General features: G+C 44.5%; 1 protein-coding gene across 1 annotated transcript in view; it reads right to left on the bottom strand.

The window, feature by feature from the left end:
* Positions 1 to 20,086, bottom strand: part of LOC144756213 (E3 ubiquitin-protein ligase TRIM39-like) — a 173,202-nt gene that overhangs the window by 128,830 nt on the left and 24,286 nt on the right. The window contains exon 4 of the mRNA XM_078645825.1: positions 11,488 to 11,614. Within this exon, the coding sequence (XP_078501951.1) occupies positions 11,488 to 11,614 (127 nt within the window). The remainder of the gene's footprint in view (positions 1 to 11,487; positions 11,615 to 20,086) is intronic.

Here is a 20,086-nt window from a genome sequence, read left to right as displayed (position 1 = left end):
CAATTATTGTAAACAGCCAGGTCATTTTATAAACGAGTGTGCAGTTCTGAAACACAACATAGCTACTGGTAAGACTAAAGAAAGACCACGTCCGCCTAGACAAGAACAAGTTTCACAGATTCCTCAGTCACAGAATGCACAACAGACAGTTACAGTACCGCAGCCCATTGCTGCAACACAGCATGTCACATCACAGATGTACCAGTATGCACAGTCTGAGTATCCAGAGTACCAGCCATATTCATGAAACAGCCTAGAGAGGGAGGTAGGCTTGCCTCTCATCGAGATACCTGTAGATCAAGAAGGTCCCTATGTTCACAGTCAAGTATTAGGGAAAGACAGAAAATTTTTGATCGATACAGGGGCAAGTAGGACCACAATTAGTCACGCCGAAGTTCCAGGGGCTCCGCTCTCAGGCTCAAGAAATGTTTCCCTTGGATTTTCAGGAAAGCCAATAGTTAATGAGATATCTAAGCCAGTTACTCTAGAAGTAGGTCCATTGTCCCATACTACTGATCTGTTACTTACTAAGTCATGTCCAGAAAATCTATTAGGCATTAAGACACTGAAAGAATTAGGTGCAGTTATTTGCTGTTCCCCAGAGGGAATACGTCTGTTCCTACGTGACTTTAAGGGTCACTATGTATTACGAGATTTTGATTCAAGATTGTCTAATGTTCCACAGCACTTATGGGCGCAAGGTCCAACTGATGTAGGTTACATGCAAATCACACCCCATCGTGTGACTCTCAAACCAGGTGTAGTGTTACCCCGAATCAGACAGTACAGATTGCCACCCGAGGCTGTAGCAGCCTTATCCAAAATTATTGACGAGCTCATGGCTCAAGGAGTAGTTGTAGAAACTGACTCCAATGTATGCAATTCTCCGATCATTCCAGTCATGAAACGTACTGATCCGAATGCACCCCCAGTATATCGATTAGTGATTGATTTACGAGAGCTTAATAAATGTATTATTCCGCAGTACCCAGTTGTCCCAGACATCTCTTCCCTGTTAACAGCCATTGATTCCGAAGCCATGTTCTTCACTGTTATTGACCTCAAGAATGCATTTTTCAGTGTTCCAATTCATCCAGACAGCCAGTTTCTTTTCGGATTTTGTTTAAATGGAAGGAGCTATATGTTTACACGCGCTCCTCAAGGTTTCACAGAAAGTCCTAGTATTTACAGTCAAGCACTTAAGAGACAACTAGACAATATTCACATGCCAACTGACACTGCCCTGCTCCAGTATGTCGATGATCTACTGATCACAGCCCGTTCTGAACGTGCCTGCGAGCGAGCATCCCTTACAGTCCTGTATTTTCTAGCCGAGATGGGGCACAAGGTGTCACCTTCGAAGCTTCAATTCTGTGTCCAGCAAGTGGTATACTTAGGACACTTGCTGTCCAAGAGGGGTAGGCAGTTGACACCAGACCGTATCCAGTTAATAGCGAGTCTTCCCCAGCCCAGAACCCAGAAGGAGGTACGTGCCTTTATCGGCCTTACTTCTTATTGTAGACAATGGATTTCCCAGTATGCATTTCTAGCCAAGCCACTGATACAGTTAACGACACAGGAGGCAGCCGTATCGACTGTCCTCCCTTGGACATCTGAACATACACTTAGTTTCAACGAGTTAAAGAAAGCCCTATGTCAAGCTCCAGTTCTAGCTACACCGAACTACAGTAAGCCTTTTACACTTTTCGTTACTGAACGCGAAGGTACAGCATTATCTGTTCTCACACAAGATCAAGCAGGACAATACAAGCCCTGTGCTTATTTTTCGAGCACATTAGATCCAGTCGCCCAGGCGTTGCCTGCGTGCCTCAAGTCAGTTGCAGCCACAGCACTAGCTATCAGACAAAGTGATTCCATAGTTTTAGGACATTCCCTGACAGTACAAGTCCCACATTCCGTGGAAGTTCTTTTAAACCGAACACAAACTCAGCACTTGACAATTGCACGTTTAACAGGTTATGAATTGACACTGTTCCAGCCACACATAGAAATTAGACGCTGCAACGTCCTGAATCCTGCTACACTGTTACCATCAGTTAGTTTAAATCCAGACCCACATGATTGTGTGGAAGTAGTTAACATTACGACAAAGCCAAGACAAGACCTGACAGACATTCCGTTATCAGATCCCGACCTGACACTTTATGTGGATGGTTCATGTATGAGAACTAGTACAGGAGAACTAGTCGCCGCGTATGCAGTGACTACTGACACTGAAGTTATTGAAACACACCGTATCGACACCCTGTCCGCTCAAGCAGCAGAGCTAGTCGCTCTGACACAAGCCTGTATACATGCCAAGAACCTGAAAGTTAATGTTTACACAGATTCACGTTACGCATTCGGAGTTGTACACGACTTCGGAGTGCTCTGGCAGGAGAGAGGTTTCATGTCTTCTCATGGAACCAAGATTCAGCATGGTCTCCTTATTCAAGCCCTGTTAGATGCCATACATTTACCGACATCTATTGCTATCATGAAGTGCAAAGCACATACGAAAGTTACTGACATTATTTCCCAAGGTAATGATCTAGCAGATCGCACAGCCAAGCTTACAGCACAGACTCCAGACACTCCAGTTAACATGACACATACTCCAGATCCGATTACATGCATGACAGTTAAGGACCCTACACAAGATGTCATAGATATCCAGTTACATGCTACCCCCGATGAAATCAAGAAATGGTCTGAACAAGGAGGGGTCCAGACAGATCAAGGATGGTTAACGAAGGGTAGAGCCACATGGTTTCTCCCCGACTCTATGGTTCAAGTCATTATCAATACCGCACATAGTCCAGCACATTTAGGAGAAAAAGCTATGTTAGACAGTATCCAGAACATTTGGTTCAACAAGCATTTACGAGCTGCAGCCAAGCAGAAAGTCCGTACCTGTATGATATGTTGTCAGTTCAATCCAGGTAAAAGTGTCCCGGTGGAACAAGGTGGTTTCCAGCCCCCTGACCACCCTTTTGAGGTCCTCCAGATGGATTATATTCAGATGGAGCGATGTCGAGGTTTCAAGTATGTCCTTGTAGTTGTATGCGCTTTGTCCAGGTGGACAGAAGCATATCCAGTCCCAGATTACACAGCCGCGACCACTGCCAAGCAGTTGGTTCGTGAATTCTTCCCTAGATATGGATTCCCTAGAGTCGTATATTCTGATAACGGTCAGCCATTCTCCTCAGAGTTAATGAAGCACGTTTCCCTGTTGTTAGGGTACCAGTGGAAGTTCCATTGTGTACGCCATCCTGAGGCAGCCGGTCTCGTAGAGAGACATAATCAGACCCTGAAAATCCATATTGCCAAAGTTTGTAAAGAAAAAGGTGTGGACTGGCTAGTAGCCCTGCCAGTCGCTTTGTTTTATATGCGCATGGTCGCACATTCCAGATCAGGTCTATCCCCGTATGAGGTCGTATTCGGCCGCCCCCCTAACATGTGGGGTACTCCTAGACCCCGAAGTATTACCGATGTTTCATGTAATATGCTGACAGATTACCTAGCTTCCTTGATGTCTGCCCTCAACTCATGTCGTTCACAGGTTGCTGCCGCCTTTCCAGACAATACCGAGGTGGCACCACATGAAATCGTTCCAGGCTCCCTAGTGATGGTCCGGAATTTCGACAGATCAAGTCCGCTGGAACCACGTTGGAAGGAGCCACGTCAGGTCCTCTTGACCACCCGTACTGCCGTCAAGTTGGAAGGCAGAAAAGGATGGATCCACCTTTCTCATGTTAAACTTTTTAAAGGACTGAAATCCGTTTCTAAAAACATTTCCCAGGATTTGAAGGACTGCCAGAATATTGCTCTTAAGGACTGTCCCGCACAAGACATTATTACAACCCCTCCCTTGTTAGAGAAAACTCCGCAACAGGAGTATAAGTTAAAGCTCAGGTCTAGTAAAATAAGTCAGTCAGTTTGATTGTATAAGTCCTCCCCTAGGTGAAACGGTTAGACTGTTTCTGACATGTATAAAATAGACCCCCATAGTGAGAGAGTCAGTCGAAGTTCAATTCAATGTATCGTTTTTCTGAGTTTCATATTATTCATCAGCATTTTGATTTCCTGCACCAGCTATGCGTTCTATCTGTATTTTCCAGTTCCTCATGTAAATATGTCTGCTAATGCTACAGCAGAGCACACGTTTAGTGATCTGCCTCCTCACGAATATTCTTACCGCCTCGCTATGCGTAACAACACATTTATCCGTATGTTACATTATTCACACCAGACCAGCAATGCCACTAATTGTTGGGTGTGTGGTCGACTCCCCCCTTTTCAGACACCGAAGGGAGTTCTGCCACTGTTTCCTTATCCATTCTCACATAATGGTTCGTGTGGAGCATGGTCCACGTTAACGTCATCCTCAACAGATATGTCTTTTTTTAACAGTACATGTTTTCCAGACAAGCAAGGTTTCCCCCACAGAACAGGTTTAGATCTAGAAAATGAAGTATATAATTTAGGTAATTATTCGTCGAATTTCATGGTCCTGAATGTTCAGTCTGATACTACTCCAGACTTTCCTGCTATTTCAGTACTACCTGTCAAAGGCGAATTATGTGTCCGTAGTTATGGTTCCATACATGTAGGTCATAGTGAATGTACTACTGTTATCCAGTATAGTGACAGTGGGAAATCTAATTTCAAAGCTTCACGTCATTCTTATTTTATTTGTGGTCAAACTGCATATGTTCGTCTGCCCCTCGATTGGGAGGGAACCTGTTACATTGCCTTCCTACTGCCACCTGTTTTCCTAGCCCCATCTGATTATCACAGAAACACACATCTAGTACACATTAGACATAGAAGGGAGTCCCCAATTGTCGATTATACTGAAACTACTCTAGAACAATATACAGATTTCAATAAAGGTTTCTTCTTCTTTGTAGGACCTGTCCAGAATAGTAAACTGATCCGTAGGTTAACCAGAACCCTTGAAGCTGTAGTAAATGAGACTGCCTCTGCTCTAGGTAACCTAACCGAAGAACAATCTGCTATGAGATTTGTCGTTTTGCAAAATCGTCTCGTCCTTGACGTCATACTGGCCGATAGGGGCGGGGCCTGTAGAGTCATCGGATCTAGTTGCTGCATTTTCATTCCAAATAACGCGCCGTCTGTTTATTCAGCTATAACCAGACTCCATAAAATTGCCCATCTGTTACACCAAGATCCAGGCACCTGGACATGGTCCGGTTGGTTCTGGAATATAATTTCCGCATGGGGATGGAAAGTCCTGTCCTTTCTAGGTATTGCAGTAGCGATCATATTTAGCTGCTGCCTCTGTATACAATGTGGCCCTGCGATTTGCAGCATGTGTGCTACCTCTTGTATTCCTAGTCCCAAGCCCCGTTCTAAATCCCGTTCCAAGACAATTCGAGACGAGCAAATGGTACTGTATGAAATGATAGATGGTATCATGAAAATTGATGTTTCCTGATGGAAACGTAGTGACAAGGAGGGAATGTGGAAAAGTAAATTTTGCCATGTTCTGTGTCCCTACGCTTCATCCATCATATGTTATGTGTGCATGACCAATATGCATATGTTATTCCCCATGTCTGATTAATGACGCAATTACAGTTGTGTCCACCTCTGGTATGTCAGTTTCCAGTCCTCGTGAATACTACGAATATCAGGCCTATGTAAAGTTATGTTGCCACGTTTCTCAGTGTGCACGTTATTCCATTATAAAGTCCCCGTTTCCAGGCCTCAAAAGGGCCCGGACATCAGATTCAGCTCCTGTCTCCTGAAAGCCTCGCTGAGGAGCGATACAGCCCCCACCTGTATCCTCGACCCTTCACTTACTTCCTGCCTCGCAGTGCCCGGTGCAGCTTGGCTCTGCCTCTGAGTCTGCCAAGAGTATGTTATGATTCCAGCTATCAGTTCAGTCCTTCTTCTCTGCATTCCTAAGCTACTGAACTGCATCAATAGTTTCCGTCATTGTCTAGCCTATTCGGCTCCACGTTAGAGAAATACTGTATTAATGGTCATTTAATATTCTTCATCACGCACTACATGTAGAATAATGCATGGTCCAGTCTTAGAATCAAGTTAGCTTTTCCCCTCATGACTTCTAGTTTATATCAACATGTTCCCTAAACATTAGATACCAGATAGGGTTTAGGTACATGTCGCTCCGACCCTCCAGACTCTAGTCTCTGCTCCTAGCACAGAGTTCGTAGCCCCCAGCTTCTCCTAGTAACACGTCATTGCCAGTTTTCGCGCACCATTAGGTTAGAGGTCCCGGCTCCTTAGGTAGCCCCCTCCTATGTTTCCGCCCATTCATGACATATTCTGTTACGTTTGCATCACATGTCTATGTATACTCCCAGTTACACCTCTTTTTACTGTTATCTTTCGCGACTGCTACGCGTCACGCCTTCTGCTCCACCCACTGCTACGCCTACTGCAATGTAATGCTATGTGTTTGCGCTATGTATATAAGTTGATGTATTATTATTAAAAGTTAGCGCGCTCATCCCAGACCAAGCCCCAGCAGCTGCTGGGTCATCCTATGCAGGTTGTCCTGATCCTGTCCTTATGCTGTAATAAACCTGCAGAAACTCCTACTACCTCGAATCTTGACTCTTATTTTATTGAGCTATCTGTTATTCATTCATTCATCCAAAAATAGATCCGGTATTATTTATTTATATACCACAACGTGTACAATGACAAGCAGTGCTGGGCTGAAGGCCACTTCTCTGCACTGCTACAGAAGCAGCCACCTGACTGGGTATGGTTGTCACAGCAAACCAGCAGGACCTCTGATTTGCTAGTTTAATCACAAGGTCTCTCCAATTAATGGTCAGATACCAGAGTTTTTATAGTATCCGATCTGCAGTTTCAGGGTTTGTGGTAGATAGTGGGTAAAGTATGAAACTGGGTCTACGTGTTATGCGGATGCTATGTGAGTGTAGGGGTAATCTAGGTTAGGATGTGATTGGGGGACTGGCAGTTGACCGTGTAATTCTTAGTGGAGCAGGGGTTCTGGAGTTCTTACTACTTTTGCTAAAGTCTAAGGGGCATATTTATGAGCCCTTGTGGCACATTTAAGCAGCAGTGAGTCACCTTTTGTGACGCTGCTGCGGTGTAAATAATGCACCATGTTGCTCTATATTTACAAAGTGACACACCTAGACAGATGCGTCACTTCGTAAACCCCAGTGCTACATTGTACCTGCATCAGGTATATTGTTTGCAGGGTGGGTGTTCCCCTTCATCAAAGCCTCGTAGAAGTGGCGCATTGAAATATATAACATTTCAGTGTGCTGCTTTTAGGACAGCACTGCATCAAATCCTTACGCCTGCCTTATAGCAGGCGTAAGGGTGATGCAGTGCTATACTCATAGCCCTCGCCCCTGCATTGCTAGAGTTGCATCACCCTTCAGACACAACTCCAGCATTGCGTCAGTTTTGCGCTGACAGATACGTCAGCAAAGAAGAAGCATTGAAAAGAACCAAGGCGCCCTCACCCTTTAAATGTGGGCGAGGCTACCTCTGCATACACGAAATGGATAGACATAGCATGTAATAAATTAGCCCTGGAAAAAAAGTGGACCCCTAAATGGGCCCAACCAACAGCCCCCTAGTATACGGACGAACTAAGGAATCATAAACAGACATGCAAGCGATTAGAAGGGTTTGGAGGAGAGGTTATAAGCATAATCTCAGACTGTATAAGGATTCAGTGCTGGTAACCAAAAAAAAAGTTCTTTGCAGAACAAATTTCTCAAGCTAAATCTAATTCCAAAGAACTTTTCTAAACAATTATTAAACTTTCGTCCGCAACGGCCCGCAAAAGACGAAGTAGTCCAGAATTTTGTGAAAAACTGTCCGAATTCCTCCAATTTAAGGTGGAATCATCTATCTTTTCTTCCTTTACATTAGTTCGGAAAGGATGTTGCCACCAAAAATGGAACCAAACAGAACTCACCCCACACCGATTTCTCTTTGCTAGAGACACTAGACTCGATCAAACCTTTGAGCTCTATTCGTTCAGGGTCTCCTATGGACTGCAACAAATCCCAGAAGTTATAGGGTTAGCTATCACACCCCTGTTTAACGCTATGTTTACATCGGGCATATTTCCCAAATAATTGGAAGGCGGCCTCTATTCTCCCCCTATTAAAATAAACAACCCTTGCCCCAAAGGACCCAAACAATCATAGGCCAATTGCACAACTTCCGCTTCCTGCAAAAATTATTGAACAATCTATGAATTCCCAGCTCAGTGCATTTCTAGGAATTAACAATATACTCGACCCGTCTCAATACGGGTTCAGAGCAGAACACAGCACTGAGCTGGCCCTAATTAAATATACTGAGGAAGTGAGGGAGGCCTTGGATAGTGGCGGTAGGGCAATACTGATCATGTTAGACTTGTCAGCAGCCTTCGATTCGGTCCATCATGACGTTTTGATGGACCGGCTGTCTGAAGGAGGGGTTCATGGTGCTGCTTGGAATCTCCTGAAGCCCTTCCTTTCTGAAAGAACACAAACGGTGGATTTGGATAACCACAGGTCTAATCCATTTTCTCTTCCGTGTGGTGTGCCGAAGGGTTCATCCTTGAGCCAGACGTTCTTCAATGTGTACGTGAGATCCTTGGCAAGCTTCATAAGATCCTTTGGCTTCCAACTTACCTCCTATGCGGACGACACTCAAATAGTGTTGTCACTCGGGGATGGGGAAGAGAAGGAAACAAGGGGCTCGCTTTCACGATTGCATGAAAGCCATCTCAGGGTGAATGTCATCCAACTGCCTCAAACTAAATTCAGGCTAAACAGAGGTCATGTTTGGAAACAACCCCCATATATGGACACCAGGCTGGTGGCATGGAGATGTGGGTATCAGTCCTACTCACACCAGGAAAGCAAAAAATATGGTGGCGATAGTGGACAATAAGCTCACGTTTGGTGATCACAAGTACGGTGGTCTCAGCATGTTTCCTAATACTCAGAATTATAAGGAAAATAAAGTTTTTCCTTTCGGAAGGGAGCCTCAGGACAGTGATCACAGCACTCATTATGGCACGGCTAGACTACTGTAACAGTCTATATCTGAATGCCCCAAAACAGCGTATTAATAGGCTTCAGATTGCACAGCATGTGGCGGCCAGACTGCTTACGGGGACACAAAAATTTGTGTCTGTAAAGGAGCTAAAACAACTACACTGGCTCCCCGTGAAACAAAGGGTACTTTTAAGGCCCTGTGAATGGCTTTTAAAGCCCTTAACAGAATAAGCCCCGACCACTTGAGGCAAAAATTTAAGTCGTATGTTCCCGGTAGGACTCTTCGATCCACAGGAGCAAAACAAGTCCTGGTGCCACCGATTAAAATAGCTAGCTGGGGGCAGGTGCTTCATCACCTGCACCTCTAAAGCCTGGAATGATCTACGATTTTATCTGAAGAACTCAGCAGATCTTCTCTCCTTCAGAAAGGTGCTGAAAATATGGCTGTTTACCCAGTAACATCTTCCAATCCCGATAACTTGCAGGCAGGGCTTAGTGCCAGGACACCCCAAGGTAACTGTGGGCTTTAAAAGTTCAAATAACATAACATTCCTTGCGACATGATGCATCATACAGTAAATATGACGTATCAATGGTGTTGCAAGGAGGGCGCACTGAGAAGTGTTAAATCCTTGCTTTGTCGCAGCGATGCAACACTTCTCAGAAATAAGGCCCGTAATGTGCAGGCACATCTCAGATTTGTGGTAAAGTTAACCTCAACCAAACGTTTTGGTTTGCTGTAATTTCACATTTGAATTGACAAGTTTTGAAATGAAAAACCAAATGAAATTAGCACAATGTAGACAACAATTACACTGTACTGTAATTTTGTATTTAAAATGTATTTTCTGAAAAAGAAGATATTGTATATTGTAAAGTGTTCAAGGATTACATACTGGCGTGTAGCTAGGTCTTCCATGAAAATCACCACAAATAAAACTGGGTTTACTATTAATCACCGTTCCTTTTGAAACATCACTGCACACCTACATTTCCTTTAAAACACTGTACTTACTTTTATGCCTTGCTGAATGTCTCCATCCAGCAGACCCCGAACAATACTCCTCTTATCCAGAAGCGGCTCCTACGCTATGGCGGAGGGGCATCACCTCCCCCAAAGCACAGCAGGAAAGTAAAAAAACAACACTCATGTTGTTTTACTTCTCCTTTCCTGCCAAGTCTTGGGGGCGGGGGCAGGGGCTGGGGGGGTGACAGCACTGAGGGGAGTAATAGTGCACTCCCTTCAATGTGCATGATGGTTTGGCCAGCCGCCTCAGGCTGGTCAAACTATCATGCGCAGTGAAACTCTCCAACCCCAGCTGCATTGCTGGGGTTGGAGAGAGCAGGCACAAACTCCCAGTATTTTCTCAAGCCCTGAAGCATTGGTCACAGGGCATTCTGGGAGACTGTGCCTGTCTGCAGCAGCAGAGAGAAGGATTGAGACTCGGGACACTGAAGGTAAGTTAATAAAAAAAATGTTTTGCCGCCCACCCTTCACGGGACCCTGTGCCCCCTCCTCACCCCAAACCCCCCCGTACGCCTGCCCTGCAATTCGTCCCAAATGCCGGCCGCTACTGGTCTTTTCCAAAAACAGATAGCTAATACAGCAGACTCTCTAAGAAGCCTCAACTGATGGCTACTCAATTCAGAATATTTCCCAAACACATATTGCAGAGCACATTCACAGACATACATGTAACCCTTCTTAGAGACCAGCACATCACATTGATATTTTCAAACGTGTTCAGAAATATACTGGACTTTCCTGCAACTTCCAACTAGTCAAACAACTCCTACGTGGCTTTCCTGGCATCACAATCCTATGGACCTCACTACAAAGCTTCTGAAGGACAACTGATTCCTAAATCTTCGGCTCAAAGAGATTTATCAGATTGCAATGAAGGGATACCACAACAGCCTGCATGCAATAAGCTAACATCTTCTATTTAGAAGAGTGCAGAATATTAGAACAGGTTTCAATGATTTCCAACTAGTCAAATATGTCCCAAATTCTTCTTTCCTTTTGAATTTGCTGGCTCAAAGTACTGTATACCGCCACACTCTCTTCTTCCTACACCAACATGCCCAAGTTGAAAATTCCCACAAGAATGCCTAAAAGCAGCATCATGCATCTGTGGACCAAACTTCAAACAATTAATCAACTGTATGGAACTCTCAGTGGCCAGTCTGAAACCTTTCCTTTTCCCTCCATACGTTCACTATCTGCACTGATAGCACTTCCATTTCTGTTGTGATCTCATATTTTCACGTTTCTCTACTCTTGCTCTGCATAGCATCCGGTCGTCTCACAACTTTCCTGGACTTGAAGTAACATTCACGTATGTGCATCGATGTTTCTCTGTCCAATGTACTAGTATCTTGGCAGTGCAATTCTCCACCACAACATGTCTCCCTTAGACAGGCCATTTCTCACAATCTGATATTTGTTTACCTTTTAATTCAAGGAGCTTCTCCTGCAAGGAGGCATGTTGTCCGAAGCTCTGCAGAGTCCGCCACACAACAGCATCTTCCATGGGTTTCTGAACCTTTACAGTGTCACATCTGTGGATTAGAGAACACTATTGTAGAAGACCCTCAACCTTCACAGCACACTCGTCTCACTCTTGAAGCATACTTCCATGTACACACGGTAGTGGCACACCTCAACATCCTGATGGATCTACATTGAACATGGCATTCTTGTTCAGATGTTACTGCACTCAAGATTTTACTCGGGGTCCTGGGGCAGACGATGGGTAGTCGTGCAGCTGCACTCCACATCCAAATCCAATTTACTTCCTTCGTACATTTGGCTTGTCAAAGGATGCAATGTCTTACTCTCAGTGCAAACTGTTTGAGTTGGTAGTAGATTGTGAACTTGAGTTAGTACATTGCAGTAGCCTTCACTAAAACTAGACAGTGTTCCGTTATGCGAAAGTCAGTTGCGGGAACTATGTACTTATTTACTTATTTATAAATGTACTTTACATAGTGGGCATCGCCACTGTGAAGTTATAGTGAGACTGAGATCCATAGGAAATTGATATTTTGTTTTGCTAATAACTTTAGCGCAGAAAAAAACAGCAATTGAAACATTCTGATTGGCTGTGCCAGTCTCTTGAGAAAAAGCACTGCGATTGGCAGGCCGCAACGCGAAGAGTAATGTTGCTGCTGCCATTTTAGGACCATGGGACTCCGTCCCGTCCACTAAATATGAAAATAAAAAAAAACATATGAGGGTGCAGGGAAGGGATACCAGTGGGAACAGTTGGACCGGGGATATTCCAGAAAGGGCCACGATGACTTCTTATTCAAAATAAAAATCTTACTTCAATGTGTGCAGTCTTGTTTGTCAATTTGAACCACTAAGAACGCCTTTTCGTTTCTAGAGTGTTTTCAGCCACACCCATTGATAATCACCTTGCTACAGTCCAGACAGGAGGCAGCTAAGGCACCTACCTGGGACTCTATCACTATTGTGCCTGTTTCACCCCTGAGGCGGAAGCCGGGGGCTCTACCGGCTTTTCTCGATCTGTTTTAACTAATTTGTGAAATTAAATCTTTATTATTTGCGTCGCATTTCTTACAAGCAGCTTACTTACTTGTGGAGAATTTTTAATGATAGATTGTGGAACTCGCCAAACCTCCAACCCGATCCCCGCGCAGCAGAGTAGGGGCTGGCGCTGAGGGACAGAGACAGGCGCTTACAGCCGCTCATAGCCGCCATCTTGAGAGGGCTAAGGGGGTTGCAGCCTAGCTGCAGGACGCCTCCCGCCCTCCCGCGGTATTTAAATCGTCACAACCTGCAGCACGTTTGATTACTATCGTGCCTGTTTCACCCCTGAGGCGGAAGCCGGGGGCTCTACCTGCTTTTCTCGATCTGTTTTAACTAATTTGTGAAATTAAATCTTTATTATTTGCGTCGCATTTCTTACAAGCAGCTTACTTACTTGTGGGGAATTTTTAATGATAGATTGTGGAACTCGCCAAACCTCCAACCCGATCCCCGCGCAGCCGAGTAGGGGCTGGCGCTGAGGGACAGAGACAGGGGCTTACAGCCGCTAATAGCCGCCATCTTGAGAGGGCTAAGGGGTTTGCAGCCTAGCTGCGGGACGCCTCCCACCCTCCTCAGTATCATATAAATTCCACATGTCTCTACGTCCGCGCAGCGGACGGGCACGCCGAAGGCAAGCCCGTCTGCCCCCGTCCGCGCCCGACCGGGACCAGGGGCCACCCCCCCTGCTCGTTATCAGCGGCAGAGGCTAATATATAATAAGGATTCACTGCACCAACTGCATCCCCCTACATCGACATGCTGCCATCACCACTATCACCCCTTGGAGACCCCTCATTCTTGCCCTCACTGTAAGTCTGAGCTAATTAACCCATCAACCCATCCGGCTTTAAAGAACTATCATATGTTTCTTCTAAACTGCAGATCTCTTCCTAAACATAGTTTGGAGATATCTTTGTTGTTGGAGGAACACACCCTGGATGTAGTTTTTTTTTAACTGAGACCTGGTTGACCCAAGACTCCCAGTATGACTCAGTGCAAGCCCTCATTCCTGGCTATCAGATAGCCCGATTAGATCGCCCGCAGGGCAAAGGCGGAGGGCTTGCGATCATTTATAAGGACATCTATATATGTCGCTGCCTGACGGAGTCTATTGCTGACTGTGAAAGTCTCCCCTTTGTTATTGAATTTTCACCTAATAACAGCTTCTCCGGCATTCTCATCTATCGTCTCCCCGGCCCTATAAAACAATTTCTAACAGATCTTCCGTCTGTTGTGGCAGAATTGGTTACATCTCCCTCAAATTTTACACTACTCGGAGATCTTAACATCCATTTTGATAACACTTCAGACACTATCACCACAGGAATGATTGCCAGCTTGGCCGCTATTCAATTAGAGCAACTTGTCCTGGGTTCAAGGCATATTAAGGGTCATCTTTTGGATCCAGTATTTAGTAATAGCGAACATCTAAAAGTGGGCAGTATTAGCCATCTTCCGTGGACTGATCACTTTTTGATCCCTTTAATCTGGACCACTCCAAAACCTTCATTCTCTACCCCCTCTCCTCGCATAATTCGAAATTGTCCCAAGCTCAATATAGACAAATGGACCAGTATTCTTACTGCCACTAGCCCCTCATTTTCTTGTGACCCTTGTACTAATAATAGGTTATTTAACAACTGGATAACAAGCGCCTTGGACTCTGCACTTCCTCTTCGTGCCTCCGGCACAAAGAGGAAGCAAAAAACAGCGCCCTGGTATTCAGAAGAGCTCAGGGAAAAAAAACATCTTTGCAAAAGATTAGAAAGGAAGTGGCGTATGTCCTACGATTCAATGGACAAAGCGACTTATAGGGAAGCCATTAGGACCTATAAAAATGAAATAAGAATTACACAGTCTACATACTACACTGAAAAGATTAGATCGGCCAAGTCTAAGCCTAAAGAGATCTATCAGATAGTGAAAACACTGACCAGGCTGCCACCTCCGTCGATAGGTAATGAGAATTCATCCTCTCGATGTGAGGAACTAGCTAATTCTTTCTTTTTGAAAGTAAATACAATTTATCTCTCCTTTTCAGATCCAGACGTAGAATTGTCCACTCAAAAATCGGACTTACCTTTAGAGCCAGAGGCCTCTCCTCAAAAAAACTATTTGGACCATTTCCCTATGCTGCATCTTAACACTCTTGAGCCCCTAATAACTCAAATAAAATCGGGTTCTCCATGTGACCCTGCTCCCCCAGGCACGCTAATCCTAGCCAATAAAGTCATCCTTCCCACTCTCATGGAGTTGCTGAACTCTGCCATGGTAAGTGGGATAGTACCACAGGCTTGGAAGCATGCCATGGTTCGAGCATTGTTGAAAAAGCCCACTCTTGATCCGACGAACTTTAATAACTATCGTCCGATATCACTTCTCCCCTGGGTAACCAAGATCTTAGAGAAACATATTAACATCACTGTAACTCAGTTTTTCGAGCGCAACCATCTGCTCGACGTCTCCCAGACAGGCTTCCGCCCCAAACACGGCACGGAATCTGCCCTGCTGGCGGTGACAGAAGAGACAAGGCGGATCCTCGATCAGGTAGGGTCAGTGGCAGTGATCCTCCTTGATCTGAGCGCCGCCTTTGATACGGTTAATCATAAAATACTCTTAAACCGTCTCCTCGACTTGGGAATATCGGGAGAAGCCCTGGCTTGGCTCAGGTGTTTTTTAAGTGATCGAACCTTCCAGGTTTTTGAAGGTACATCGGTTTCTTCTAGCAAGCCACTGGGACCGCTGGCTGGGATTGTGCGTCCGCATGGCATTAACATCATTACCTATGCGGACGATACCCAGCTAGTGGTCTCCCTTGTGCAAAAGAGCAGCCCACTACCACAGTCCAACCTAGCTACATGCCTGGAACAGGTCAAGAGTTGGATGACGAAGTCCTGTCTGAAGCTCAATGCTGATAAAACGGAGCTTATGCTCCTAGGCACCCCAGCTCCATCTACCTTGGAGCTGGCATGGCCTCGGAGCATGGGCACAGCCCCCACCCCAAGAGACAACATCAAAAGCCTTGGGGTGTGGATGGACAAATCATTGACCTTCGACATGCAGACAACTAAAGTCTCAGCGACCGGTTTTGGCCTCTTGAGGATGCTTAAAAAAATCCTTCCGCTTCTTCCCTTTGAGGCAAGGCAGATAGTTATACAGGGCTTAATTCAATCTCGCCTTGACTTCAACAATGCTCTGTACCTGGGGGCGCCGGAGTACACTCTACAAAAATTACAGCGCACCCAAAACTGTGCAGCTCGCACATTGCTTGGCATTCCTCGCAGAACCTCAATAAAATCTGGCTTAAGAGCGTTGCATTGGCTCCCCATTAGAGAGAGAGTCAAGTTTAATTCTATGAGCATTGCATATCAAGCTTACTGGAAATCTGGTCCAGAAATTAGCCACTCTTTGATATCACCATATCAACCCACCAAAGCCCTTCGCTCCTCACATGCCTTCTTAGCCCAAGTTCCAAGGATTTATAGAGCAAGGGCTGGAGGTCGATCCTTTGCTTATAAAGCCCCTAAACTATGGAACGCTCTACCCCTCCATCTTAGAGCTGATTCCAACCTGTTGAGCTTCCGCAAACAGCTCAAAACTTTCCTTTTTAATCAATAGGGCCCGCCCTGCTCCTTTTTTCTGAAGGCATTGGTTGTAGTCTTAGCGCCTGGACGCCTCAGGGCAGCTGTTAGCGCTTAATAAAATTGGTTTTCATTTCATTTCATTTCATTTCCATTTCACTCTGGGAACTTGATGACAAGGCACAAGTTGCAACAACACTGTGGAACCTACATCCTTACTGGAAGGGATCTGCAAATATCTATTTCTCTGGCATGTCATATTATGCAGTACATGGTATGGTTGAATAAAATGCCTGACAAAAACCGTACCCCATAATAACAAGGAGGAATATGAAATCAATGGCAAATCTTGATTATACGTGAGAAAAATAGACAGTACCTGTTCAAGATGATCTGCAAATCCTATAGAGAAAAATGTAAAGGAGACAAGATAAATATGAATTCCCTCCAGTTATGAACGATGATTTCCATTTTTAGGATGCACTGAGCTTATATTGGAGGAGAGAGTTATTTTCCGACTAATGGGAAGACACTTTAACCAGTATTGAGCAACCAGGGATTTATCACCTGAGGTAAGGGAGAGTGAATGATCATTTACAAAACACATAATTTATTATACTAAGTTATTAACCACAGACTAAGAACCTGCTTGACACAAACTTTAAGAAAGAGAACTTACAAGGAAGCAAAGAAAAAAAGGTCTCAAGCTGCTTCATGGAGGTAAACACCAACAGTTGCAACGACTGGCAATTGAAAGTGTCTCTCACAGGAAGAATACAGAAGCCCAAGGAAACATCCCCCACTCCGCCCTCCTTTTGCAAGAAGAGTCATTGGAGTTACACAGAGATTAAGTCATGCGTTCATGAAACATGGGAAAGAATTTTCTGTGACCGTACAATATACAAAACAAATAACTATCAAAGGCAGGGTGGAAGGCTCCACTCCATATGTGCTCTTGCGAGATCTCAAACATATCCAGGAGTCTTACATAGCCCCTGAACGGTATTTTCATCTGGTTAGAATTTTTGGATGAAGTTGAATCAATGTAAATGGAATATATAAAAAGACAATAACATAATATTTACATAACACAGCCTTTAAAAGGGCACAGTCACAGCGAGTTCTCGTTATGGATAACTTAAAGTTCATCGTTAGCCTACTCTACGGTACTCATTTTATCAACCTCGGAATGATCAAAAGCTCAGCGATCCAAAACAGAGACAAATGAGTGTCCACACCATTAAAAACAGACACCTGGCATAAATGTATTACTTTTGCTAATTCACTGACTCTTTCAAACTGCCACTTCTATTTCCATTACGTAAGACCAGACTCAGTGGGAGGATGGAGGCAAAAAGTGCGTCTGAGATTTAAATTTAGAATTTTTGGCTCAAATTGTTCACACTGGTTGGTGCCAATAGGACCATATCTGGGACCAAGAATGAGGGCAGAACAATGACAATCTACTCCACTCGTCCCCTCACCATCATCGTTAGCATTGTAATCTAATTGAATTTCACCAACATGGCGTAATTAGTGTGTCTTTTACAGTTTTGAACTTCCAAAATAAAACAATTTTCCTACACCTTAATGGCATGGTCCATGGGAGAAATTCATTTTACACTGCATGCTCATCTTCAAATGGTATGAATGAAAACAAAGATGGCATACATAACAAGGAAGTGCTGTATATAACTCCAAAAATTACAAAACAAAAAACAGGAGAAAAAAAAGCATAGAGGGGGTGTTTAGAGTTTGGCAGATTTAGAATGTATAGCTAGTATACATTATAAACATATTCTAAATAAGGTTTAAGAGATAGTTGACAATTATTTTCCAGCATCCACTAAACAATAAATACTCCAACAGTCTTTGAAAATATTAAGAGACCTAACCAATGGGCTAAATCATCCAACATTTTTGGAGCTGGAAAAAAACAGTTCTTCCGATTTTTAATTGATTTCGAGTGTTAAAATTGGATTTCCCTCCAGCAACTCCTTCAATATTGTCCAATCATACAAGAATAATATGTTCAAGATCAGATCAGATGCATACTTTTAAACATGGTGGTGGATTAAAGAATCCAAAGATGATGATCACGTACTAAATCAACTTCATCGCGACTCCTATAATCTCCCCTCAAAATAAAGTTATTTTCAACATGTACTCCAGACCCAAGAAAATGACAGACACATGATGCACGGTAGGTGCATCTAAAATAGATTCACACCGCAAAACAAGGGCCGTTCACAGAGAAACACAGACTAAAGTGCATGCTAGATTGTAAACAATTTTGGTGGGGTCTGTGTAAAGATGTCAGTCTTTTGCTAAAACAGAATATCACCACTGGTAATGTTTGCAAGTTCCTAAACTCATACCTGGTATACATTAAAGGTCAATACAATTTAAAAGTCTATTTGCAAGAAGACATCTTGCTCAGAAATAAACATCTCATTGGACAGGTATCCACTGGATTCAAGCAAGCCCGGCTGAAGACAGCTGCAATGCCAGAAACCGGTCTTGGGAAGCTTGTTTCCGGTCCAGGAGAGGCATGGCTTGGCAGTTCGGGCTGGACTGTTCCCATGAGGCACAGGGTCAGACTGATTTGCATATGGCCATGTCTGAACTGGGGTGGCAGAGTGAGCTAAAGAATGGCGATGGATTAAACCCAGATCAGTTGACTGGGGGTGAGTGCTTGTATTGTCAAAGCTCCGTCCATCATTTCCTTTGGTTTTGCTTTGTTCGCCATAAGTTGGCAGGGTATGCTCAGACGTGAGTCCCTTGCTCACTTTGCCACTGGATTCAAGCAAGCCCGGCTGAAGACGGCTGCAATGCCAGAAACCGGTCCTGGGAAGCTTGTTTCCGGTCCAGGGAAGGCATGGCTTGGCAGTTCGGGCTGGACTGTTCCCATGAGGCACAGGGTCAGACTGATTTGCATATGGCCATGTCTGAACTGGGGTGGCAGAGTGAGCTAAAGAATGGTGATGGATTAAACCCAGATCAGTTGACTGGGGGTGAGTGCTTGTATTGTCAACGCTCCGTCCATCCTTTCCTTTGGTTTTGCTTTGTTCGCTTTAAGTTGGCAGGGTATACTCAGACGTGAGTCCCTTGCTCACTTTGCCACTGGATTCAAGCAAGCCCGGCTGAAGACGGCTGCAATGCCAGAAACCGGTCCGGGGAAGCTTGTTTCCGGTCCAGGGAAGGCATGGCTTGGCAGTTCGGGCTGGACTGTTCCCATGAGTCACAGTGTCAGACTGATTTGCATATGGCCATTTCTGAACTGGGGTGGCACAGTGGGTTAAAGAATGGTGATGGATTAAACCCAGATCAGTTGACTGGCGGTGAGTGCTTGTATTGTCAATGCTCCGTCCATCATTTCCTTTGGTTTTGCTTAAAACAGAATATCACCACTGGTAATGTTTGCAAGTTCCTAAACTCATACCTGGTATACATTAAAGGTCAATACAATTTAAAAGTCTATTTGCAAGAAGACATCTTGCTCAGAAATAAACATCTCATTGAACAGGTATCCATTGAGCCATCCACATACACCAACAAAAACTGGATCCAATCTCCACTCTTACAGCATTGTCCTGTAGAGCATATTATTTCAATGGTACCTTGGAAAGACTCAAATGATCCACTGTGAGTTTTCATTAATTCCTCTGCCCCCTTTCCTCGTCCTCCCACATGCAGTGTGAAGTGGGATCCACCACTGCACACAACCACATCACTAGAAACAATATGTAAATGCTTGTTGCCCCTTTCCATATGCCCCACCCATGATAAATCCCCCAGAGGAGCGGGCATGAATGGGCGCCATGTCCCACCACCCTTCTGTTGTCATTGCCTGCCTTTGGCAGACGATCTGGGTCTTTGCAGTCGCCACGCCCTACGTTCAACACTTAAGTGGC

This window comes from Lissotriton helveticus, chromosome 5_1, assembly GCF_964261635.1.
Source record: "Lissotriton helveticus chromosome 5_1, aLisHel1.1, whole genome shotgun sequence".
NCBI lineage: Eukaryota > Metazoa > Chordata > Amphibia > Caudata > Salamandridae > Lissotriton > Lissotriton helveticus.
This window is presented reverse-complemented; position numbering and strand designations above follow the sequence as displayed.